Source organism: Engraulis encrasicolus, chromosome 10, assembly GCF_034702125.1.
Source record: "Engraulis encrasicolus isolate BLACKSEA-1 chromosome 10, IST_EnEncr_1.0, whole genome shotgun sequence".
NCBI classification, from domain to species: domain Eukaryota; kingdom Metazoa; phylum Chordata; class Actinopteri; order Clupeiformes; family Engraulidae; genus Engraulis; species Engraulis encrasicolus.
In genome coordinates this window covers 38592742-38620592 of record NC_085866.1, presented here as the reverse complement: position 1 = coordinate 38620592, position 27851 = coordinate 38592742, and the positions used below count along the sequence as shown (strand labels likewise).

General features: G+C 42.6%; 1 protein-coding gene across 1 annotated transcript in view; it reads right to left on the bottom strand.

Annotated features, from left to right (window-relative positions):
- Window positions 1–4605: 4605 nt before the first annotated feature.
- Window positions 4606–27851, bottom strand: part of rbbp8l (retinoblastoma binding protein 8-like) — a 40243-nt gene continuing 16997 nt past the window's right edge. Inside the window, exons 3-13 of the mRNA XM_063208825.1 lie at window positions 26754–26796; window positions 26514–26609; window positions 23152–23264; window positions 14397–14472; window positions 13224–13372; window positions 12670–12710; window positions 11724–11800; window positions 10219–11023; window positions 6598–6718; window positions 5783–5956; window positions 4606–5218 (exon numbers count right to left, since the gene is read on the bottom strand). Of these exons, the coding sequence (XP_063064895.1) occupies window positions 5130–5218; window positions 5783–5956; window positions 6598–6718; window positions 10219–11023; window positions 11724–11800; window positions 12670–12710; window positions 13224–13372; window positions 14397–14472; window positions 23152–23264; window positions 26514–26609; window positions 26754–26796 (1784 nt within the window). The 3' untranslated portion in view covers window positions 4606–5129. The remainder of the gene's footprint in view (window positions 5219–5782; window positions 5957–6597; window positions 6719–10218; window positions 11024–11723; window positions 11801–12669; window positions 12711–13223; window positions 13373–14396; window positions 14473–23151; window positions 23265–26513; window positions 26610–26753; window positions 26797–27851) is intronic.

Sequence of the window (27851 nt, the reverse complement as noted above, 5' to 3'; positions counted from 1 at the left end):
TGCAGTGGCAAGCAGTAGGGAAAGTCATTAAAGTCCAAAGAATAAGAGGCTTATGTGTGTGACGAAATGTTCTTGATGGGATTCAACATTGTCTGTGGCTGTGCAGTGGCCACTGCAGCATTTCCAATGACGTTTACTCTTGTCCCATTGGGGCTGTTGCGGTGACTCCTCTGCTGTGTTACAGAGGCATTCCAGCACACAAAATCACCAGAGTACCACTGTGCACCTACAGTATGTTTGTCATTGGGGCAGGAACCATTTTTCTGTAGGCCTAACTATTTATGTACCTAAGAAGGTCCCATTTTGACATTGTCTATCCATCCATTATACAATGGTATTATGAAGGATCTGACATTTTAGGGTCCACCTTGACCAAGATTTCTTTGCTCCTAATCCTGGTTGAAGATGACTTTTTTCCAACTTTATTTGCCTGTGCTAATTTGGTCCTGCTTCCAGAGCAGACACATGGATGCGTGGACATTAACCAAGTCTCAGTGAGCCTTGCTCACCCCTACCTCTGTGAAACCCTGTGAAGGCCAGTGGTCCACCAACATCCCATATGCAAAGCAGCCCAGGGAAGAGGAAGGCCAGTTGACAGACATGGTGATATGGATAATAATTAGTCAAGCAATTAGGTGTAGAGCCTCAGTACTACAGAGCCATTTACAAGCCAGGTGTCAGCACATATGGATTAAGTTACGGGAAGAGCAGAGTAGAAATGTATTTCATTCACACTGAGGAAGGTAATCAAAGGTAGGGCCTGCGCCTTGCAATGTGGTCATTGTTGTGTGGTGGTGCGTTGTTGGCTTTGGTTATAGATGGGGTTTTTTTGTTTATCAACATGGTTTTGTGAGGAGCTCGGGGCAAGACACTGGCAGCCAACCACGTGAGCTAATTTTTTGACCGACAGCGGTTTCCAACAATCAGAGGTTGAGTTGTGCGCAGCCAGTTTCGCGCAGTCAGGAGAAAACTAAAATTTAGAACCCATGTATAGAGTCATGCAAAATCAGGATGTCTGAAGGTCACACTCAGTAAAAACTAAAAAGAGATACCCATATGTAAATGGGTTTTTAATGGTCTCACGTATACTGTGCTATTTACAAATGTGCAAACATTTCAGGTGACCCCATCCTCAGTGCAATGATCATTGTTATCGCTCCAAAATGTTACTGTGAATTACTCATCAGTGAATATGTGTCCTGATTGGCCAATCTCCAGTGATTGCCACCTTGCTTTAGGGGTGTAAATAATCGAAATGTATCGATATATCGTGATATAGCGTGATGATTGAATCGAATGGCATCGTATCGTGGGGCATTCTTAAGTATCGAAAAAAATCTAATCGCTAGCCCCTGCCCAATATCATAATAGAGGTGGAAAAGTAATTGGGAAAAAATCAAATCGAATTGTATTGTATCGTATCCTGGGGCATTCTTAAGTATCGAAAATAATTGGATCGTATCGCATCGAATAGTAAGATATCGATATTGAATGGTATCGTCATGGTTGCTGTGATTTACACCCCTACCTTGCTTCTGATGTCACTTCTTTTTTAAACCACCGTGAATGCTTGTTCTGGTTTTGCACAGAGGATGGGGTCACCCGAAACGTTTGCACATTTGTAAATAGCACGGAATATTTGAGACCATTTAAAAGCCCACTTATACATGGGCATCTCTTTTTAGTTTTTCCTGAGTGCGAGCTTCAGACATCCTGATTTTGATTCACACGGAGGGGAAATGGAATTGTGAAGGTCAATTCAATAACCCAACAATACATGCCCTTTTCAGCCTTTAGTATTTGTGGGGCTGTAAATAAAACACTGAAAGAAATATCCTGTCTGATTGTTAAGGAAAGCCTGAGAATAGACTACAGTGCGTTTGTGTGTGTGTGTTGCTTTAATATGCATTTTCTTCACAGGATGGACGCAATGATGTATCTTGCACCTTTTCCCGCTTCATGAGATCCATAGCCTTCACACACTGGTCACTATTTTAGAAACAAGAATGGGCCATGTCATACATCATGTGGCAGAACAAGACATGCCGTACTGTATGTAGCATAACGTGACCTTAGTGCTGGTGACAAGAGGTGAACAGTGTGTGGAACGTGTGTGTGTGTGTGTGTGTGTGTGTGTGTGTGAGAGAGAGAGACAGAGAGTGAGCGTGGGCTTTCTGATTACAGGGGCCACATCACAGGCTTTACACCTCGCTGTCTCTCTTTGCATAACATCACACCATGAACAGCCCAACAGGCGAGGAGGAGGACCAAGCAGACACAAACACAACTGAATAGGAAAAACGTCTTTTATTCAAAGCTCTCAAACGCACGCACACACACATCCTGTCGTGGCACGGAAGAAAGAAAACTAAAAACAGCAGAGGGACGGCCACTGGTTGCATAGTAATTTCAGAGCCGGGGGATACAGGATGAGACACAGCTGAGCAGGGCTGCCCGCCCCTCCTATACTATCTACTGGCGCCCACTGTCAGGGTATCTCTTACAGGAAGTCACTCGTCATGGTGAGGCTGGCAGCGGCTGACTCTCTCTCTCTCTCTTGCTCACACACACACACACACGCACACACGCACACACGCACACACACACACACACACACGCACACACACACACACGCACACACGCACACCATTTCTCTCCCTCTCTCTCACACACACACACACATACACACACACACACAAACACCATTTCTCTCTCTCTCTCTCTCTCTCTCTCTCTCTCTCTCTCTCTCTCTCACACACACACAATCTTGTCTTTTCTTTCTCTCTCTCTCTCTATCTCTCTCTCTCTCTCTCTCTCTCTCTCTCTCACACACGCAACTCTACAACTCTTCCCCTTTGTTGTTCACTTTTTTAATGCTGTCACCCACACCCTAACACTCTCTCTCTTAAAAAAAGAACGAGAACCGCCATCGCAGCTATAGTGCTAGTGGAAAATTCATCATTGCAAAACGTGTGTGGTGTCGCACCACCAAGAAAGAGGAAGATCACTTCGCCTCTCCAACTCGCTCAGCCACTCACTTACTGTCTCTCTCTCTGTCTCTCTTTCTGTCGCTCTCTCTCTCTCACCCCCTCTCTTACAAGTCTGTGTCCTCGGTGAGACCAAAAAATAGCTGATGTCTGGAAGTACAGTAGTTGCCAGGAAGTAAGAAGAAGTACAGAGGAAGTGAAACTCGCTAATGAGGGGCAGCCATTGCTGTGCAACGTGTATGACCCACAGTACATACATAGGTATTCAATTTCAATGTATTGTTCTTGGGGGGATAGCCCCTTGAGATATAAGGTCTCGTTTTCGGCGGGGCATCCATATAAAAATAGATATTGCTATATACACAAAATAAGACAAGAAAACAAAAAAATACTGTATGCCTATTAAATGTGACAGGCCTTGCCGAACAGAAGAGTGAAAAGTGAGAGAGAGTAGGTCCATGGGTTACATAAAAAACTGCGATGGAAAAGGCACACATGTGGTATTGTTCGAGTCATTGCCCCCAGGACAAGGAAGGGCAACGGCCACTCACTTCCCTTCTGACCTGCTAAGACAAAAGCTACGAGGCACCAGGAAACCTGGCCAATAGATCATCTGTCTATAAAAAAGAGCCAACTGTGTTCTACTTCCACTCAGTTTCAAAAGTGAGAAATAATAATAATAAAAAACATGAAGTAAAACCAGTTTCAAAATTCATAATGGAAAAAACATCAAAACATCACATAAAATTAAAAGATGTTTACTAAATATTCCACCCAAAATGTTTGGATAATTTTTACAAGCTTTTTGACACTTCCTGTGACTCCATATTTCACCTTTTGAGGTAAAAAGTTTTAATGTCAGTGACTGATTGTCCTTGTGGTCAGTGTCATTGTTGTAACAATCATTCACATGATCTCTAGAGCAGTGTTTCTCAACCTTTTTTTAGGCGAGGCACCCTTTCAATTCATGAAAAATTTCAAGGCACCTCAAACCAACAAGCCGTAACATCGCATTCGATACCACACAAGCTAGTAACACATTTGGAGACGTCACACGACCTACGTTCGAAGTTGCAGCTGACTGGGGCAACCTATATTTACCTTTATTGTTCGTAAATGGCAGATTAAAGACTCCACTGACTAAACAATACTTCATCAATTTAGAAAAATATGTATTATATTACATAATTTATTTATCAGCCACGTTTCCGCGGCACCCCTGAGGGGGGCCTGCGGCACCCCAGGGTGCCCCGGCACCCTTGTTGAGAAACACTACTCTAGATCAGTGGTTCCCAACCTTTTTCGTAAGGGACCCATATTTTTACTATTGTAAGCTTTTGTGACCCAACCACGCGATCGCCAAGGAAAACTTTCCTGAGAAATCCCATTTTACTTATTTTATTCCTCAATTTGTCTTTGGTCAAATATAGAATAAATGTTTAATGTAGCACTTACTATTTGTTGCTTCAATGCATTTATTAGTTAAATGCATTTATTCAACATGGGCTATATATATTTAAAATGAAACCCCTTAAAATCAAGAGGGCTCCGCGACCCCCTGTGGATCTTTGGCGACCCATAGGTTGGGTCCCGACCCATAGGTTGGGAACCACTGCTCTAGAGGGTCTTCAATGGGGGTGGTGTGGTGCATCGTGCCATCAATGGGCAACTTGCCTATGGGGCGAGTCAGGCCTGAGTCATTTCCCAGTCCCATCTCTATCCTAGTCTGAGACATTTCCATGACTGTTCCAATCTGAAAGACAGAGTGGATGCTCATCCCAAAGTGCTACCCTGAGGTACGGAGCCCATCCAAAAGTGGGGTGATGCGTATTTCTCAACAAATAGAAGCTTGTAGTTTGTTTGACTACAACTGACATGATTGACTATGGGCTATGTATACGCCAAATAAATGGCCATGGGCAATCGTACACCACATTTCCTCAATGAAAGTTACGTAGGTGGTCCCCAGACTATATCTCTCTTGTGATATTAGTTTGGTGATGTACAGGCAATCTCTCTCCCACTGTATCTGCTATGAAGACTGAAAAAGGCCCATGCAGATTTTTTTCTAAAGAAGAAGATGATGAAGGATTTCAGTGCTTCTGCTTTCATTTAGCATCGCAGACTGGTGTAGGCAGCTAGTTATCCCTGCTCTGTGTCCACCAGGCTTCTCTCTTTTGGCCGGCCACCCATCCTAGTACGCCTCTCCGTCAGCCTGGGAGCCTGTGGAGCTGAAGAGACACGCATACGTAGTACTGTATTAAGCCTTCAGATAAATTTAAAGGTACACTGTGTAAGATTTGTGTAAGTTGTTTATTTACATAATTCATGCTACCCATTCACTAAGGTTACCTTTTTCATGAATATTACCACCACCACCAAATTCTAAGTATTCATTATGACTGGGAAAATTGCACTTTTCATACATGTAAAGGGGGATCTTCTCCATGGTAAGCCATGTCCAGAAATAGACATGTTTAGCTGCAAAAATGACTGTACTTGGGCCATACTAGAGCATATTTTATTACTTAGTAAACTTTCATGAAAAGACCATTCCCTGTAACAGTGCACCTTTAAACAAGGCGTTAAGTCTGCATTTGCATGTATATTGTCTCCTAAATTATTCATTCTAAATGGTAGCCATATATTTGAGGTGATTTAAATGCTGTTGGTGATTTCATCTGCATGCCTCATCAGTGAAGACAATGACATCATATATTGCCAACACAGTTGGTGGACAGGTGGTTTTATTCAGGTGTACACACAGCTGACAGGGACGTGATGGAATCTCGTACCACCATTTGCGTCAGGCTCCTTGGCATGTCTCATTCTCTTCCTGGGGTTGGCTTCCTTCTCCTCCCTCTCCTCCTCCTCCTCCGCCTCCTCCTCTTCCTCGCTCACCACGGCCCAGCTCTTGCTGCTCCTCTGCCCAGAGCGACCCTTGCTCCTCATGTTCTCCAACACCACCACTGGTCCAACCAAGGAGAAACAGAAAACAGAATCAGAGAGATACCCTCCTCTCTGTATGTGTGTATATGCGTGTGTACATGTGTGTGTCTGTCGTTAACTACGGTAGCTACTTTGTTGGTTGCAATGCAATTTCCCATTGGCAACTACACTAACCGCTAACCCCTAACAACTACACTTTCGAGAAATGCACCCCAGCCTTGGTGGCACTGGCCTACTTCTGATTACTGCAGGATTGAGTAAGAAGACGAGTAAGTGAGTGCATACGTTAGTGAGTGTGAGTGAGTGAATGAGTGACTCAGTGAGTGTGTGTGTGTGTGTGTGTGTGTGTGTGTGTGTGTGTGTGTGTGTGTGTGTGTGTGTGTGTGTGTGTGTGTGTGTGTGTGTGTGTGTGTGTGTGTGTGTGTGTGTGTGTGTGTGTGCGTGCGTGTGTGTGTGTGTGTGTGTGTGTGTGTGTGTGTGTGCGTGTGTTTGAGAGGGACAGAGACACTAAGAGAGCTTGACAGAGAGAGAGAGATAAGTGATGGGCCGGATGGAGTCAGATAGAGGAGGCAAGAGAGGCATATACATTTCCAACGAAAGGAGCACATGTTTGTTCTTTGGAAGACAAATTTGGAAGACATGCACACAAAGTGCTACTGACCTGGACGCAGGGAGATGGTGAGTGATGGCACTTTTGAGGTTTCTGTGCCTCCTGTGGTGGTGTCACTGGCTTTACCAGTCTCGCTTTTCCCTGCGGTCTGAGTTCCTTTGTCAGCATCGTCCTGCATGGGTAAAAGACATTGTTTTAGCTACTGCCACTGATAGTGATGACTGATATCATATTTCTATTCCAGTTTTATTCTTGCATATCCCTCTTGGATCGCTTGTACTCTACTATACCTCTTTTTGTGTTTCATCTGTTGTACGTTAGGTTTGGTGATTGAGAGAATCGCAAATTCAATCCAATAGTTGTTCAATACTAGCCTGGCTATTGTAACTTCCAAGTTTTCTGAAGGTGGGCTTAAGCTCTGTGTGTGTAATAATCAAAGAAACTGGATTGGAAAAGAATGATTACTGACTGGAAAATGCATTGGCCACGGTATAGTGCAGGGGCGTAGCCTGAGGACAAGGTGCAAAAGGGCAGGGAAAAGGGCAGTGGGTGCGATGCCATAGTGGATAAAACATTTGACGCCCACCCCGAATGTCTGACTTTGAATTGCATTGTGGGTGCGAGCGGCTTTGGTGAGTTCCAGCCCCGGTCCATGTTAAGTTTGTGAGCAAATTAAATACAGCTATCAGTCAGCATTAATTGCGGGGCATAATTAATGACCGCTGTCAAAAATTCGCAGTGCCCTGTGCCCTGTTCCACATTCCAGCCCTGGCGGTAGGGGCATTGCACTTTACCATGCCGCCATCATTGACAGTAGAAGAAGAAAAACACTCCAAGGGGCGGCCATGCCATACTACGCTCTTATGACGGCAGCTGTCTTCTCTCTACCGTCTTTGGTAATAACCCTGTAGTTCTATACTTCTGCTGCAGTCATTCCGATATCTCCAACTTAGTTACCAGCGACGTCAATGACAGAACTAATCAAGGCTGGGCTGGGACTGGAACATGGCCCGGGCATTTTGGCCATGGGCCGGCCCCCAACACAGACACAGGCCCCTTTCATGCTACCTGTCTCCACTGTCTATACTGATGATGAAGCAAAGGGGCTCCCCGTCAAAATTGGGGCCCAATCTCCAGGAAAACAACTGCATAAACGACAGTATCAGCCCCCGAGGACTGTCGGCCCACCGGGAAAATACCCTGTCTGCCAGATTACCAATCCAGCCCTGGAACTAATGCATCTTCTTCATATTTAAAACCCAACTCAAACCCATGTATTGGCTTCCATTTCAAGTAGGGTTCAAATGTACAAGCATACAGCAAGCTTGCCCTGACTGATCTGGTCATGATATTTTGTGGGGCGCCACAGAAAGTATGAGTGGGCCCACACTGACTCACAAAAGCCAGCTTTGCATATGAAGTCCAGAGGTGGCTTTTAAGGTCAGGTCAAATGAAACAAGCCAGTTGTTAAAAGGTACAGTCAATTTTCTTCTTCTCCCTGATCTTGACCTCATGTTATGAGGACGACGGTTCTGTTTGTTTTTTTGTTTTTTTTGTTTGTTTTGTTTTTGTGTTTACTAAAAACCTAATAAAAAGTTAATCACAAAAAAGCTACAGTCAGTCAAGGGAAGTGGCAGAAGTAACAGGGGTGTGTCCACTTTTGCTGTTCTGAAAGACTTTGGGCATGCAAATCACCATACAGTTGTCCTTTCATCTCCTAATCCTAGGGCTGCTGAGATAGACAGATACACAGTAAGATGGAAAGTGTCTTTAAATATATGCTTCATTGAAATTCAACCTTGTCTTTCATATAGTGAAATAAATCGCTGCATCTCTATGCTCCCCTAAAGCTGTTCCCGATGCAATGCGATACGATACGATAAGGTATGATACAACACGATACATACACTGTGCTCTCTCAGTGTCAAGCAAGGAGACTAAAATAGTATATATGTAGTAATGTAGTAGTATGGCTTGGGCGCGAGGGGTCTCACATTTCTTCTACGGTCAGTACTGGAGGCATGATGGTGAAGTGCAATGCCACTATCGCCAGGGTTGGAGTGTGGAACAGTCATACTCATGAACGGCGTGACGTTTTCCATGTGCGTTACGCCCATTTGTGGGGGAAAACAACCCATGCAAGTCAATTGGTGATGTTGGGGTTTAATAAACGTAAGATACGGGCCTGTAGACTATCGTTGTTCACGCGCAACATGCCGAAAACGTGTTGTGTTGCCGACTGTTCAAATAATATAGCCAAACAGCCGTGGCTGAAGCATGGAATGTGTTCATTTAGGCTAGCCGATTTAGCATGTAAGTCAATGAGACATTCGGTTTGTTTTCACCCATAAAGGGGCGTAACGCAAATTTAAGAGCAAAGTACCCGGATGGTCGTTCATGAGTATAGGACACTGTGAATGTTTCTCAGCTGTCCTTAATTAGCCCCTGCAATTACTGCTGCAACAGCTGCATTTAATTTGGCCACACACTGACAACCGGATATCTTCTTTCGACCGATTTTGCAGAGTTTCCGGATTTTGGGGAGTCACAATTTTTTATCCGTCATGGCGTCGCACCCACTGACCATGCGCACCATGCCCTTAAAGTGATACTGTCGCATTTTTGGAAATAAGCCAGCTGGTCTCATAGGACTCAATGTTAACTGCTAGCTTGGAGGTACAATTTGCACGGCCATACCTAGAGAATGGTTTAAAGTATAGGAGAACGGTAAAACCCTATTATCTAACTCAAGGGGAGGTGTAAAATAAGCTCATTTCCAAAAATGGGACAGTATCACTTCATGTACTACATCATGGCCAATGCATTTTCCATCCAGTGATCCTTCTTATCCAATCTACGTTCTTTGGTGTCAAGTGAACGTGGCCTTGAATTCATTATGCACCACCACACACTTGAACTTGCCTGGCATAGATCTACCATCTGCAATGTAGATCAGTAAATAAATAAAAACAAAGCAGAAAAACACGATTCAGACTAACACAATGGTGATGGCTTGGGTTGAAATGTGTTTGTGAACATACATAGTCTAAGCATAGGAGTAATGAGAGTGGGCTTGGGAGTGAGAGTGCTTGCTGTGATTCTTTCTGTAACTTTTTTTTTTCATTTTTGGATGTAAAATAATATTCAAGCAGCATCAAACAGTTCACCACCACAATTGAGAGTGCTGTGTTCTAAACTCACTCATTCATCCAGATTTGGAAGTTGAGTGAATCTTTTGTGTGGAGAGGCAGCCTTTAGCTTCTATGCTTCAAAGCTTTGGAACCAGCTTCCAGATGCCCACTATTGATAGCTTTAAATCTAGACTCAAGACAAAGCTGTTCTCAGATGCTTTCCCCTAGCTTAAATTACATATCATTCTTTTTTTATTATTATTATTTTTATTTTTATGTTTATTTAATTTGTTTTATTTTATTTTATTACTATTTTTACCTTATGTTTTATCTTAATGTTTTAAATGTTTTTTGACTCTAATTCATTTCCTTCTTTCTTCCCTGTTTCCTTTCATTTACATTTGTTAACTTTGTGAAGCACATTGAGTTGCACCTGTGTATGAAATGCGCTATATAAATAAACTTGCCTTGCCTTGCCTTTTCTCATAAGTAAAAAACGAAAACACACAGCAGACTGAAAGTTGGATTCCTTGTTTCTCACCTGACAGGTCACCTCTTCCATCCTCTGCTCAGTCTGAGAGCCAATCGAGGAGGAGGACGACGGTGTGGGCGGTGATGATGATGAAGATGATGACGCTGACGATGATGAGGAAGAAGAGGAGGAGCAGGGTGAGCCTGTTGGCATTGGTTTCACCGTAGCCTGTTGTGGAGCTTTGTTAGCTTTGTTGTGGCCAGACAGGTCTAAAGGCGCATCGCTAATGGCGCTCATATCACTAGCGGGCATACAGCTGTCGGCAATGGATTCCTTCCAGTCCTCCTCATCACAGTCCAACACGATCGGTCCTTCCACAATTGACTGGACCGCCTCCCCTTGATCCGGGGGGCCCTTCTGAGGAGGGGACCCCTGGCCTCTAGTGGGCACAGGGGCCGAGCCAGACCAGGGCCTTTGGATTGCACCGGCGGGTTTCTCCTGGGCACCTTGTCGGAGGTCAGCAGCCGCGCTGACGTTGTTGGGCATGGGGTGCACCGCTAGCATGCTGGGGTTGTGGTGGACCACCGTGCCATCCTCCGCCATCACGGACATGGTCACCCAGTCAGAGTTGTCGGCCAACTGCCAGGGTTGAGTTGGCATGCTCTGGGTCTTCATAGGTCGGGGCCGGTAGGGGATGGGGGTGTGGACCTTCATGGAGGAGGAGGTGCCTTTCTCCTCTGGGACAGTAGGGGATGAGGAGGAGGAGGTGGTGTTGGAGGTGGGCGAGGAGGAGGTGTTGGGTTTGGTCTTCAGCATCAGCATAGATTTTGGAAACAATGGCGACGAGTCGTCTGGGATGTCTGTGCGTCTGACTCTGAAATGATCAGAAGGGTGGGGTAGGGCGGTCAAAACTGGGGTGACACTTATGAAATGTGTCAAGTAGTCAAAATGCTCCTCTCACGCTGCCGTTTTATAGCTTAATAAGGCTTTTCTACTAGCAAAGTGAAAGATGTCAAAACTGATGTCAAAATCAATCATCAATCATTCAATACATTTACGTGTATTTAACATGTGCATCTAGTGACATTGCACGTTAGAGCCATACGCATCAGGAATATTGGGCATGTCTTTTACTTTCTTTTACTTTACTTTGTCTGCCTCTTTATCTATAGTGTATATAGTATGTGATTGTTGATGTGGTTGTATGGCTTATTGTGTGTAGAGTGTGCAGTATTTGCGTTGGGAGTGTCCATGTATGAGTGTATGTGTGTATGTATGTGAGAGTATGTGATTATGACAGTATTTGTGTGTGAGTGTGCATGTATTGCGCTTGATGTTTGTCCTTGTGTACTTCTCATGTGTTTTGAATTGTATGCTTTGTCTTCATGTTGGCTGTAACACGTTACGATGGTGGTGAAAACAAATGTCCCTTTGGGGACAATAAAGGCAATCTAATCTAATCTTTATAGGTCTGCTTTTGCAAGATAGTGATAGTACCTTCTTGGCTGCCATGTTGGACAAATGTGCTGCCCTCTGAAAATTAAATAAAGGACTGAATCAATAAATGAACAGACCTTCTCTCTGTAGAAGCCTGGTCTTGGGCAATTTTCTGCACAGTTCTCCAGACCATAGATAGCGATGGTGAAGAAGGCTGAGGAAAAGAGGAGGGAAAAAAACTTTGTCCAGGGGCATTGTTAAGACTACTTGCATTCACGCTGCCCATTCACTAATGTTACCTTTTCCATGAATGCTTACCACCACCATGAAATTCTACGTATTCATTATGACTGGAAAAATGCCACTTTTCCATACATGAAAAAGGGGGGGGTCTTCTCCTTTGTCCACCATTTTGAATTGCCAGAAATATACATTCTTAGCTTCAAAACGTATTGTACTTTGGTCATTCTAGTAAATATTAGTTCATTATTTAGTGATTATTTATGAAAAGATCAAATTTGGCAGTAGACAGCACCGTTTCAATGAGCATCATAGCTGCAATACCTTCACAATCATACACAGTGCACCCTGAACGTGGGGCGTTATGGAATTACATCTTTTAAGACGTTGCAACACCCCTGGGTGAGAACCAGCTGAGAAGGTGTTGACCATTTAAGCCAACTTGACACCACCCTTACCGCACGGTCACACCGCCTGCGTTGAACGCGTGGAAAGATGCGGAAATAATTGACTTTGTATGGGAGAGCAGGCGGCAGAAGCGTTAAAAGTCGCAAAGCATGTCTAGAGTCAAAAGCTGAGGGCGTCAGAAGTTGAACTTCATCTTAAAATATGTAATGAGCTCGGCGGCGGCAGGGGGCAGCCAATGGAATGTTCACATTTTTCTAAACACGAGCTTCGGTTAGTCGAGATTCTTGGTCGAACGCTTCAAGTTGAATCTTTTGCCTCGTTCAACGCCCCTGACCTGTGCTTTCCAGGCAGGAGTCAGCAGCGTTTTAGCTCTTTCAACGCCGGCGGTGTGACCTCAGCATTAGGGTGACAACTTTGGGTACTTGTTGAACTCACAAAGCTCTGCTGCTGGCTTACTGCATCCATGTGCCTGGCCTCTGCACACAAACAATAAAGAGAGAGGAAGTTAATCTCAATATGGAAATTGTCATGACTATTACATTAAGCAGACACTTTTATCAGTGTGCCATGGGACACTAAACATGCAATATTAGATACTCAAAAATAAAGAAAACAAGAAGCCCCACTTTTTTTTAGCAAAAAGTGTCAACAAGACATACTGTAATACAGATTCTAACAATAGCCAGAGCCCATTAGTAAACACAATTAATAAAAGTGAACTGGCTCATAATTAATTCTAAAATATGTCAATGTGATCCATTGAGCAAGCTTTTAATGAACCTATTAGCCTATAAAGCATTTGTAATACACACGGTATGTATACAATCAGCAACATTTTTTAAAAAAGTAAGAAATGTCTATACTTGTGAAGCGTTGCTCTATCTCACTGCTCTAAAACTCTGATATTTATCAGACTAACCCTATAATTTGAATGTCTCTCTAAGTGCATGTAAATGTTCTGTGTATGGGTGCTGTAGTGAATCGTGTACCTTCACTGCTGCCGAGACCACCATGGCCTGCCTCAGCTGTCTGCACACTGCCCCCTGCTGGGGAAAGGCTAGACATGGGGGCTACGACTGCAGGCTGACCCCTCTTGACCTCCTGGGATGCTGATTCCACTGAGTAGCCATTGACGGTCCTGAAACACACCACACCACAGCAGAGCTGTGTCATTAATGACCTCCAACATGGTGCACTGACTGCACACACATGCAGGAAATGTCACAATTTTCTCTAGTGTGCAGTTGTGTTGCAGAGTGCAGCATGTGCAGGGCTCATTGTCAGTTAGCATGTTGCTGAGCTCAAACTGTTATGGGTTGCTTTTAATGAAGTTGCATTACACAGAGATACATTCACATATTATTGCTTTTAACACTGTTATAGTCTTATTCCAAGTTACTGTGAATAGACTCAAGGCTATGTATGTGATCTGTAACTTTGAACTGGATATACATGACTGGACTGTGAAATACAACTCGACTGTGTAAAAACAAAACACGGAAAATATCTGGACGGAATTAAATACGTAAATAAAACAATGTTATTTAAAGGTGCACTGTGTAGGATGTGGCCAGATAGGTACTGCAACTATGCTGCCCATTGAAACTGTACTGCCTATTGCCAAATATGATTTTTCATGGATATTTCCAAAGTAATACACTAATATTTACTAGTATGACCAAAGTACAGTCATTTTTGCAGCTAAAAATGTCTATTTCTGGACATTCAAGATGGTGGACCATGGAGAAGGTCCCCTTTTTCAGGCATGAATAATGCAATTTTCCCAGTCATAATTAATACTTAGAATTTGATTGTGGTGGTAAGTATTCATGAAAAAGGTAACATTAGTGAATGGGTAACATCAATTTTGGAAATAAACAAGTACAAATCTTACACAGTGCACCTTTAACCCAGTAAGATATGGCCCCTGTTATAAATTAGCAGTTACCAGAATGGCAATGACCAAGTCATAATGTATCACTAAAGGCCTTGTGCACCGTCATAGTGGAGTAGCACTGGTAGTGCATTTTTTTCTGTGACTAATACGCATTCCACTGGTGGAACGGGGTGCGTTACGGGGCTATTATTCTCAAGTATGGAAGTATGAAGTAGGTATTTGATACTATAACTATGCTGATAAACTTTATTCAATACTCTCGCACCTCACAGATGCCCTAAGGCTCTGCAGATCCCCACACAGTCGTTTGTTCTCTCTCCGCAGAGTAGCCAACTCGGTGTCTGAAACGAGGCAAGACAAAACATGGCTGTTAATCACTGGGGTCGGTAGCACACACTGAAGATGAGGAGAGTCCAGAGGAATGGCGGAATGGTTAACTGTGGATTGTAAACGGACTCATGTTTGAGTCACATTGTAGTGATAAGGATGTGTGTCATTGGATGTGTGCATGTAGGGTAAAGTAGACTGATTAATTAATTAATTAATCTATTTATTTGTATTGATCCCAAAGGGAATTAAGGTGTCTAGTATCCTAAACATATATTCATACATATAACACAGACATTGTAGGAACATATTGCACAGAACTGGATACTAAAGACATACATTAAACATCAAACATACTGTAACTCTCTGCATGAACAATCATTGAGGAAATTAAGAAAAAGGATTAAAAAAAAGTTGTCCAACATCAATTCATTGAATTTCCCGCATAGTGTAGGCCTACATGAACACTTTTTAAAGGGACACTGTGTGAGATTTTTTGTTGTTTATTTCCAGAATTCATGCCGCCCATTCACTAATGTTACCTTTTTCATGAATACTTACCACCACCATCAAATTCTGGTATTCATTATGACTGGAAAAATGGCATCTATTCCATGGTCTGCCATTTAGAATGTCCAAAAATAGCCATTTTTAACTGCAAAAATGACTGTACTTGGACCATACCAGAACATATTTGTATATTACTAAGTAAACGTTCATGTAAAGATAAAATTTGGCAACAGGCAGCGTAGTTTCAATGAGCAGCATAGTCGCAGTACCTTTTTTGACCATTTCCTGCACAGTGTCCCTTTAAAGGCCTATGTAGTATACAGGTAGGTGTGTGTTTGTTCAGGGGAGCACCACGGTCAGCTTGCTTTATGTGGCTGGAGCTTAGTACTGTATGTATTCATGAGCTTACTCGGGGCGGAGATGTGCTGAAGGCAATGCAGTCGGCACTAGAGGTGTGTCGTTCATGAACGAGCCGGCTCTTTTGAACGGCTCCCTGAAGTGAACGATGGGAACCGGATCACAGCTGGGGGAGCCACTCGACCGTTATTTCGTTCATTTTTCATTCATTTTAAGCACGTGACCTCAACCAGAGTAATTAAATTTGGGAAAAAAACACAATTGTTTGCCTCAAAGAGAGGCAAAAACGGTCTTTAGAAGCAGGAGAATAATCAGTTGTTGTTTGGACAAAATTACCTTGAGGTGGAGTCAAAATATTACATTCTTAATAGTGCAGCAATTACCTCAAACAATCTTTCACTTGGTGATACAAGCATCAAATTTGGTTCAGAGGTGCTTCAGACCCTACCCTTTTAGAAAAGGTCGCTATCCAGGTGAAAAAACAAAATGGTGGCCATTTTCCAAGATGGCCGCCAATTGAACTGCTTTTAAATGGCTTTTATGTATATTTTGATTGACTGATCATATTTTGAATAGCTATGTATGGAAATATATAATGTTGAGCATGGGAAATTCAATTAAACACTAAAAAAAATATTGAAAATTATAGTATTTTCATAATTACATGTAAATAAACTAACACTCACTGAATGATTCTAAATATTACAAAAACAGAAGTAGGCCTATAATGATTACATGTTTGTTGTTTGGGTAGGAAAACTCTGATGTATATGTTGGATTAGTTATTTTTTGTCCTCACATTTGCAGGAACATAATTGTGTACAGTTGAGGCTAAAGCAATAGCATTTGCATCTTCCTCAGCAGTCAGTCTTGCATCCACATTTTGTCAGTTGCTGGCAACTCTCCGCAATTGTAGGAGGCGTTGACCAGAGAACTTTCCAGGCCTCACCATCTTTTTGCCACCCCCAGTTGGCAGGGCTTTCAATTTGCATTTTGCACACAGTAGCTCGGCCCCATATACAGGGAGTTTGGCAGCGGACCGTTTAACATGATGGACAAGGGATGCACTTGTTGGTGGAATGGCATCATAGGATCTTTGTTTTCGAGCAAACAAGTCCAGTCTTAACCTCATCAACCTTGTCTGTTGTGCTGTTCTTGTCATACATATTGATGACAAACCTCTCAAGAAGGTTCAGGTCAGTATGTTCAATTACTTCTGGGTATGAACTGAGATTTTGAAGACATGAGTCACTTCAGGGCAGACGTCTCATGTTTGCCATGCTGTTTTCTTGCCTTTGCTATGGAAAGCTGATACAACATCACAGCCAGTGAAAGAATGGAAGGACATCATGCTTTTGGATTTCTCTGGCCCAAGATTCAACACCATGTCATGAATTGGCAGCCACCTGATGGAATGACCATGGCCGAATTCGATCCACATCATCTCTAATCCTGCATATTGGATAATTTCTTTACATGCAGTGGCCATACAAAGACTTGAAATTACGTTTTTTACTTTCCCATGCAGACATAGGCATAGACTTTAGGTGTGGACTTAGGCAATTAGACATAGACAGTACACATGCATTACACCTAGAGTACCTATACAATACCCTTACAGATATATAAAGTGCAAGACTGGGCAACAGCAGACATACATAGAACATGTATTAAGAAGAGGTATTGTTGTGCATTTTCAGTTATGTCCTATTGTGACGATTCTGACATGGTGAAAGTATCATTGTGAAATAATACATATAAAGTAAGCAATTGTAATGTGCAATATTTACAACTACAGTTGGTAGCTAGTTTTCCAGTACAGTCATTAAGTAACAGGCATGAAGCAGCAGCAACATGTGTGTGCATGTTTGTGTGTGCTTTTGAGTTAGTTCAGTGTGTGTGTGTGTGTGTGTGTGTGTGTGTGTGTGTGTGTGTGTGTGTGTGTGTGTGTGTGTGTGTGTGTGTGTTAGTGCAAGTAGAATGTGCAATCACAATTCAGTGTTGAGGGGGAGGGTGGGCTATCAGTGATAGGAGGGCGGGTTAAGAGTTCAGCATCCTGATTGCTTGGTGTATGAAGGTCTTTGCCAGCCTGGTGGTATGGGAGCGGAGGCACCTGTACCTCTTTCCAGAGGGCAGGAGACTGAACAGTTTGTGTGCAGGGTGACTAATGTCCTTGGTGATCATCAGTGCTTTTCGGGTGGGGCAGGTGGTGTAAATGTCCTGCAGGGAGGGAGTGGCGCTCCAATGATCTTCTACGCTGTGTTCACAATGCGCTGGAGTGTCTTCCTGTTTTGCTCTGTGCAACCTCCTCCCCACACTGTGTCACACAGCTGGTCAGGATGCTCTTGATGGTTCCTCTGTAGAATGCTGTCATGATGGAGGGTGTAGCACTTGCCTTCTTCAGTTTGCACAAAAAGTAGAGGCGCTGTTGGGCCTTCTTCACCAGTGATGATGTGTTTGTGGTCCAAGAGAGGTCGTCGCTGATGTGCACTCCGAGGAATTTTGTGCTGCTCACTCTCTCCACAACATCATTGTCGATGGTCAGTGGTAGCAGTTGTTTTTGGCCCCTCTGAAAGTTGACAGCAATCTCCTTGGTCTTGTTGACATTCAGCAGGAGGTTGTTGTCCTTGCACCATCTGGCCAGCAAGTCTACTTCTTCTCTGTAGTGAGTCTCGTCACCCTTAGTGATGAGGCCCACTAGTGTTGTATCGTACGCAAACTTCATCAGATGGTTAGTGCTGTGGGTCGTTGTGCAGTCATGTGTCAGCAGCGTGAACAGCAGGGGGCTGAGCACACAACCTTGCGGGGCCCCCGTGCTCAGGGTCATGGTGATTGAGGTGTTGTTCCCGACACATACTGCAGCTCAATGGATTTTTAGCAGACATCTTGTGTAATACGGTTAAAGGCCGAGGGTCTATCCTTTTACCACCCAACCGTTCAAATTATCAAAGCACATTGAGATATGGGACACAACAAGGTTAAGTCATCTTCTGCCCTAGCCGGGCTCCGCCCTACTGATGACGCTACGCCTTCGGCTCACCTACCAGGGTTCCCCCAGGATTGTTAAACCTAAATTCAATGCTTTTAAGACCTTTTTTAATGCATGTTCACATAAAATTTAATACTTTTATCGCACCCATTATTTCAATAATATTGAACGAAATTCAATTAAGAAAGCGCGTATCAAATTCAAACCTCATTACTTCTTAAGAGATTACCTCTCTGTTTGGCACAAGAATGTACATTTATGGAAAATACAATTAAAACACATGCAAAGTTGCATTGTAGCATCTCAGATTTATTTACTTAAACAAACCCCAGAATTGAATTCAAAAGCTGCTTCAAAAGCACTATTTATTTGTTAATTGCAGATTACCGACTTGCTGTGATGATCACCGATCAGCCAAACACAGAAAGAATTGGAACATTTGCTGTTTTTTATAGGCTATTGACATTTTCTAGGATGAAGTAGACCAATCATAGGCCTAATCATAATTTGCACATGTACTGTAACCTATATTCATACAGTAGGCCTATCTGTCTTTCAACATGTATTAGCCAATATAATGTAAACCTATCAGACTAAATTGGAGTAGACCATTATTATTGTTGTTGGGCCTAATAATTAGGCCTGATCGTTTTTCTTCACTCCATTATAATGACGTTCAAAAAGCACAATTGCCTACATTTAAATGTACCATTTACAATTTGAGCGTTAAACTGACAATAACCCACTCATTTTTTGAGTCAACAAGTTATTGGTCATAGGGCTAGTTGTGCAAGTAATGATCCCCCTTAATGTAGTGTTTTACAGGTAGGCCTATTTGAGAATAGCACTGCCATAGTCGAATGGCCACAATAATGATTATCCGATAAGACCATGCATGCGTCCATGCTTGTTTACAATTTTTCACCATGCGCAATTCTGGGAAGTATGCATTATCTGAGCATGATTCAGTAAGGAAATGCGCCGTGAGCCCCCCTATTCATAAATGGGTCAGGTCTCCTGGTTTAGCAGCGCATCGATTAAAACAAGATCAACTAAGTAGTCGTCTTTTTTTCCGAACAGCAAGGGGAAATAGTTCAGAGACGGGATTTGATACGAGTCAAGTTTGCTACCAACAGGTATAGCGTGCCCACGCGTTGGTGTGTGGAGTGCACTGTAGCCTAACCAGTGTGTGATTTAACCGCGGTTACGCGTCTGTGGTTATTATTGGCCACCTCAAAAATTCAATGCAAGATTTGAAAAGAGGCTAAATGTTGCATGACGTCGCCTTGTTTTCTGCTACCGCTTTTAGGCAAGAGTGTGTTAATTAATGTCGGTGGTCGTTGGTGATACATCTACTAGTTGCGACCAATCGATAGGCTGTCTCGCCAAGTAGCCTAATTGCGTTTGTAACACAGCTTTGTCATGAAATTGAAATGGCTACAAATGACAGCGGTGGATTTCTGATTGCTCCTTAAGTTTGCTTCACAACGTTCAATAGCCTTAAAAAGAATACCCCAAGAAAACCGGTAACATTCCACAACGTCAGTTCTCCACTGTTTGCATGAACACAATGAAATAAATATAAAGGGGGGTGGCTTTGATCACAACCTGCTTCTCGAGTTCAACTGGTGCTTGGACGGCACAAATAAAACTTTGCTGGTTAGTGGAAAAAATACTTGTGCGCTACATCGAGGATAGATAATTGTTAATGCTACACTTCCCGTTGTCGCTGCAGCACTCAAGGTTTGTGCACGTGTTTACAGTGCAACGAATGGACGTTCTGTGCGTCATCTTCATTATGAAAAAAGCCCAGCGTAAACGTTTTCTTGCATAGTGTGCAGCACGCCTCGCGGTCATTCGGCACAGATTTTACCCAAAAGTATTTTGGATCCTGCAGCCACTTGGGGTTAAACCGGCACTTTCCCATTCTTCACCTCACCTCATCAAAAAATGACGCCGCTGCACACTCTAGATTTGTGTTTACAGTAGCGTTCTACAACGAATCATGGGTATTGACGTTCTGTGCGTCATCTTCATTATGAAAAAAAAAACTTCGTCCTTTAGGTTGCACACTGAAATGTTTTTTGAAAATTTAATGCCGCAGTGAAAAAAATTCCAGACTTTTAACAGCTAATTCAATGCTATTAATGCTCTTAATGCTGGATAACTAAATTCAATGCCTTTTTAATATTTTTAATAACCCGCGGGAACCCTGACCTACACACAGTAGGGCCAGGAGCTTGCTCTCTCCCGCTACAGCGGGATCTCCACCCACTTTGTCTGGAACCAATCAACTGTGCATTTCCAGCTGTCCTGGGTAGAGATGTGTTCAAGGCAGTGACGTGGTTTAAGCAGAGACGTTCTATTGGGCTAAGAAATGTTTGGTTTAAACTTCGGCACAGCCCTCAACCAGTAGCAAGCCAAGGGAGGCGGGTTAACCAGGCCATGGAAACAAAGTTCGTTCTGTATGGAAACGCTAATCGTTATAGTCCTGGTCAGACCAGAATCGCGGTACGTGATCTGAAGTCTATGAAAATCAGGCAACTTCTGCCCTACACCCAGCCCGATCGTTCATCCAGTGTCATTTAAGTCCTGTGCAATCTGTACACTATCCGGGTAACTGAAGCCCCGTTACCCTTGGCTCGGCTCTCCCGCGCTGGCACATCCTGTCAATTCAGGTGCGGCTATCTAACTAAATTTCTAACTACACTAACTACATTTCTAATTAAGCTATATACAGGGTCTTATTGGATAGTATATGGGAGACTATAAATACTAACAACTAAAGTGAGTATACTAAAGAGTTAGTCAACTACAACTACAGCTATTTTACCACAAGCCGACACTGAGTCTGACAGCAGTGATGTCACCAGTGTGCCCTGGTTGTGCTATAACATCACTCTAATACAGAATGTAAACAAGTTTACGACATTGTATTCCAACAGTGATGGAAAGGTTAGTATGCATTATTGAATACCTGCTATCGGACAGCTGTCATAAATGTGCATTTTCAGTCATGTAAGGGCAGCCGTTTTGAAAAGTGGTGGCCATTTTGTGATGAAATAATGATACTATGAAGTTGTCCTGGTCAGAATGCATACATTTTAATATTTCCATCACTCAGATATCTTGATTACTTGGCATTCTAAGACGAAAACAGCTTTTTTCACCTTTAATGAGGCGGCCATCTTGAAAAATGGCCGCCATCTTGTTTTTTCACCTGGATAGCGACCTTTTCTGGGAGAGTAGGCCCTGGAGCACCTGTGTACCTGATTTGGTGCTTGTATCACCAAGTGAAAGATTCTTATGGAATATTGACTTAACAAGCCTGACTATCACTGAATAAATAATTTAAAAAAGACCCAAAAGAGCCAGTTTTTTGAACGGCTCTTTGAAAGGAACGAGCCACTAAGATCCGGATCCCGAAAAAGATCCATAAATCCCATCTCTAGTCGGCGCAGGTCAGACATCACGCTGCCGCCTCCTTTTGGACAGTACATCAGGAAGATGATTGCCTGGTTAACACCAGACCTAATCACCTAACACCAGACCTGAAACGATTGTGTAGAACTAAAGGCAGTATGGGAGTTCCCAGGCTAGGAAGATGAGGATCTGGCCACGGTCATAGTGTCACTTAAAGTAAAACAAAAATGAGGCGCGCACAAGGCTTGTATTGAAAACTGTATATTGCAGCCGAAAAGTGACAAAAAGTCAGTGGATATAAAATTTCAGCAACAGAGGTTTTGGACCTAGTTAATTTTCAATGTCTCCCTTGGTTCGAAACGTTTTTGGCTACAATATATAGTTTTCAACACGAAGACACACACCTCATTTTTTGGTAGCTTTCAGTGTTTCTGACTTACAGTGCCTCTAACTTTCTGTGAGCTTTCTGTTAGTGTTTCTAACTTTCAGACGCACCAAGCAATACACAGGTCAAAGTCTAGGGGCAGACGCTGACCTTTTTATTTTTCACCTCTTTCCTTGTGCCATATAACTGGGCGAATAGACTGGCCGCAACATGAGCGAGGCAAGCGACGGAAGTAATTGACTTTGTATTGAGTGGCGTGACTAAAGCGATTCTGGAGACTAGAGGCGATTCGTACGACGAGAGCGACAGTTTGTAGTTGAACTCCTGGGAATGTTTTGCAAATGAGCTATGATGCGGTTCGGCGACAAGCCGCGACAGCCAATAACTGTATAGAGGTCAGTAACCACAGCCAATGGGAATGTTGGAATGTTTGCGTTCTGCTTTTAACTGACATACTTCAGTCGCTTCAATTGCTCGTATCACTCTAGCTGCACAGAAGCGATTCTCTGTCACTTGAATCTCGTTGCGGCTCGTGTATTCGCCCGGTAAGTCTTGTATAAGTTTTCGATTTTGTTTTTATTTACAGAGCTTACTTTGAGTGGAGATGAGTGCTGCAGGCTCTGCAGCTGTCACAGGTCATACTGCTGCTGGCTCCTATAGTATATGTATGGTATAGTATAGTATAGTATAGTATAGTATAGTATAGTATAGTACAGTATACGTACGGTATATAATTATACTTTTCTATAGATCTTACTAAGGGTGGAGATGTGTTGCAAGCTCTGCAGCCATCACAGGTCATTTTGCTGCTGGCTCTTATAGTATAGTATAGTATAGTATAGTATAGTATAGTATAGTATAGTATGTGTTCGGTATATAATGATATTCTTTTCTATAGATCTTACTCAGGGTGGAGATGTGCAGCCGGCACAGGTAGGCCTATACTGCTGCTGACTCGTATAGGTATAGCATAGTATAGTACAGTATACGTGTACGGTATATAATGATATACTTTTCTATAGATCTTACTCAGGGTGGAGATGTGTTGCAGGCTCTGCAGGCGGCACAGGTCGAACTGCTGCTGCCTCCTCTTGGCCATCTCCTGCGTCACCGTGCAGCGGTCACACAGGCCAGCACGCAGCCTAGTCAACACACATGCACGCACACACGCACATAGAATGACACGCATGCACACAGATACACACAAGCACACGCACACGCACACACACACACACACACACCACGTTTACATTGAGCGACAGAGGGTCAGAGAGAGAGAGAGAGAGAGAGAGAAAGATAGAGAAAGATAGAGAAAGAGAAATGAAGGAAATGGCCAAAGACAAAAACGAAATAGATAGGTTGGCAAGCTGACAGATGGTCGAGTACATCTATGGCCTAAATACACCAAACCCCCAAAAAATTGGTACAAAAGGGTTTTCAACTGATTTCAATACATCCAGGTGTCCTTACTAATATACTAAAAATCTAGGAAAATCTGACTTCAGGAAAGGTGTCATTTTCAAGATCAAAGTTTTTTTTTAATTAAGGTTATTACACGATAATTACATTATTAGCTAACTTCAGAAGACCTATTTCTTTTATATTGGAAACCCAGAAATGTTGTGTATGTTAAAATGTTGTCAGCAATATATACTTCAAAATTGCCAGATGCTAACTTCCTTATATTGTTCAACTTCACTATGTCATGCTAGTGCTATGGTATGGAGTGCTAAAGACACTACTGCTATGGTAAGATCCATGTGCTGTTTGTCAGGGCACATCATCAGTGATGAATCATGCGTCAATGGGTGCTTTGGGTCTTTCAGCTGCTGAACTGAACAGACAGGAGCCACTACTTGTGTAAGTAGATGGCAAGGTGAAATGGTTGGTACTGGAGGAAGACAAGTGTCAAGTGTAGCTTTCAGGATGGGGTTGCAGTAGTTCAGATGGACAGTAGGCCTACCAGAAGTTGAGTCATTTAGGTCAGGCACAGTCTGATTTCTGTATATTGAAGTTAGTGAGAAGCGACATTACTGGGAAACTGAAGCTATGTGGTCAGAGGATGATAGATGGTCATCAATAATGACACCTAGGTTTCTTGTGGCCTTATTTGGGCTAACAGCAACAGTCCATATTGAGTTTGATATCATGGCAGCTTGAATCTGCCTGGGATCACCAGCAGTGCTGTTTTAGCGAGGGTCAACTGCAGGTGGCATTCCTTACTTGTGGATAGTTCAGAGAAAGTGGTCATCGGTGCATGCATGCTTCTTTAGATGTAATTCAGATTTCCAATGCTGATGGCATTCATACATCCCCAAACGATGTCAGTCCCACTACCACGCTTGACTAGCCAGATAATGCACTTTTTTGGTAAAATTCACTTGTTTACCACCACACATGCTTAACACCATCTAAAGCAAATTTGTTTATATTGGTCTCATCAGACCACACGACATGGTTCCAGTGATCCATATCCTTGGTCTGTTCATCTCTCTTGAGACCAAGATAAACAAATTTGCTTTAGATGGGGACTGACATGGTTTGGCGATGTATAGATGCCATCAACATTGGAAATCTGAATCACACCTAAAGAAACATGCATGTCAACATGCACTGTGACTACAGAAGCAGATCATGATACTCTCCATAGGATTTCATTCAAAACTCACACCCATCTATTTTAGCCAGGTTCAGACTCAAAATGTACAATTTCAATGTACTGAAAGGTTGAAACACACACCGATGACCTCCCTTTTAATCCCTTTTCATTTCGAAATGAAAAAAATGAATGTAGTTGCTGCCAAAGGTGGTTCTACAAAGTATTAAGCAAAGGCTGTGAATACTTTTGTAAAAATGATTTCTTTGGTTTTTTGTTTTTATAAATTTTCAAAACCAAGAAGACAACTTGTTTTTCACATGGTCATAATGGAATAATTTGTGTAGGATTTTGACAACAGAGATTCATTTGTAGCATTTGGAATAAAGATGTAAATGAAAAAAGTGAAGCGCTGTGAATACTTTCCGGATTGACTGTACATGGCAAATAGGAGCCCCAGCACCAGCCCTTAGTACACCTCTGTGGAGAGGCTATGAGTTGAGGACAGCTGACCTTGCCATGATGCAAGCTAAAAATGATATTACCAGACTCATAGAATGTCTGGAAGAACTTGAGAAACATAAAACTCAATGATTTAAATCTAAAAGAAGTGTTAAATAACCATGTTTTGAAAGAAAAAAAATGCTAGCTGGCGTGTCTGTACAAAGATCTTTAGATTTACGACAAAACAAAAAGAGATGTCCTTAATCTCTTCTGAAGATATCTTTATAAAAGAGTAATTTTGAGCCTTCAGATTTTGAGTTTTTGCATTTTGAAATGTAATGCACATTTAATTAGATATAGTCTAATTACCACATTAAAACATAACATTTCAGAAAACTTGCAATACATTTTTTTCTCACAAATATGTGAGTAATCACCAGGTAAAGTCTCATGGTGATATCGGCAAGCTAAACATTTTTGGCCTATTCACCTGGGGCCTCATTTATCAAGCGTTCTTAGGCACAGATCTGTGCGTAAAGCGTGCGTGCGATCATTCCTGAGCAAAGTGTGGGATTTATGAACATGTACTTGAACGTAGAAATGTGCCTAAATCTACGCACACCTCAGACCATCCGTGCGAGTGGAAGAAACGCGAAATTGCAAATAATATTGACCGTGCAAGGTACAGTTTGCTTTGAATGACAATGGAATATGACATTGTGCTATTTTACAGTGTTTTCGTCCATGTGTGTCTCCTTCTTATACTTATTTTGAAACACTGTCCTCCTCCTGTCGTGGAAATGTTTCTATCTCCGAACTTCCCGCCAGCGCTTCGACTGGCGCGTGTGTCCGCGTGTGTTCATGTGTGTCCAAACAGGGTGGCGCCTTCGGATTAACATGGCATTTGAATATATTTTAATACCATATATGGTTACTTGGAGGCGTTTCGGGATGCAAATTACCCCAAATGCGCGCGTGCACAGTGATTTGGAAGGTGTGGGATTTATCATGCAGACTTGTGCGTAGGAGCAGCCAACGCACGTTTGATAAATCCCGATTTTTCTGTACTTGCGAACATTCTAAATTTCACTGGTAAGACACAATTTAGAAGACATTCTACGAACTGATGATAAATGAGGCCCCTGGAGTGTCTCTTGGCCCTTAAATTAAGCCTATGGCAGCCATGTCAAAAATAACTTATTTCCCAAAGTCAGATTTTACTAGATTTTTAGTATGTCATTTAGCAGGTCCAATAGTAATATAATCCATGAAAAAAAACTTTTGTATAAATTTTTTGGGAGTTAAACCCTAAATGTACTCGCCTACAGGGCAACATTGAGAGTTTTTGAACCTGTTCTCTAGCTGCTTGACATTTTCACATAGCACCCGCTGCTGCTCTCGAAGTTGTTGGTTCCTGGCAAAGAGCTCCTCAATACGCTTTGCATCACTGTGTAAACAAAAACAGTACCTGTTCAACCAGTCATTCATGTTGCACACAAAACACAATGCCTAGAGATGCCATGCATGAGCAGTTGCTCTTTGTGTCTTTACCACATAAAAACCTTGGCAGGGTGGAGAAAAAAACACATACCCATTCTTTTGACTTGTGAGTTCAAGTACTTTTTCTTGCCAACCTTTGGAAAAGAAACATAAATATTTAGTATAGCAAAACAATCAAACTCATCCCCTGATACCAGTGAAAGGTGTGCCAGTAGGCCTACAGTGACACACAACCAAGACACAAATATTTCGACATAGCATGCATATGATGGCAGTGGATGAACAGGTTTCACCATCAGCAGTAGACTGCCACCCCAGACTAGGTGTATTCTGGCACCATATGAGAGAAGCAATACAGTCAACAGCCGATATTCTGATAAGCAAAGGCATGCACTAGCACAGCACAAACATGTAATTTCTTGCTAATCCAGAGAGTCAAACAGATAGGCCTACACGCAGATATAGCTCTGTGATTAAAGCAATGGTTCGGAGTAGATTCACCCTAATGGCATTTGAACCATGACATCCATCCAGTAGTCCACCCGAAGTGTTTTCTGGCTTGGGCGAACATTAGCAGAGTTATCGAGTTATTTATGGTTATTTCGTATAGTTTGTCGGGCATTCACATCTCCAACCTTTATCCCACAAAAATGACATGTCATGACACCAAACTTCTACAGTAGTACAAATATGGTATCTACTCACAAAACCAAGGGTTTTCATTATCAATACGGATGCTGAATCCACTTTTCATTGTGCATAATGATGAGTTTCGTTGAGGACTTTTACGGGCTTACGGAAGTAAGGACGGCGCAGCTTTAGATAGACAGAATAGGCCCCTATACAAAGACGTTCTTTGGAATATATTCGGCTTGTGTTGATAGGCCTAATAATAAACTCCTGGACTATTTCGAAACTTCTAAATGCTTCGTTTTGTGAGTAAAGACCATATTTGTACTACTGTAGAAGTCATGACATGTCATTTTTGTGGGGTAGGCCTAAAGTTTGGAGATACTGTGAATGCCTGGCAAACTATTCGAAATAACCATAAATAGGGCCTAACTCGGTAACTCTGCTAATGTTCGCCCAAGCCAGAAAACTCTTTGGGTGGACTACTGGATGGATGTCACAGCTCATATGACATTAGGGTGAATCTACTCAGAACCATCACCATCACATAGGCCTATTT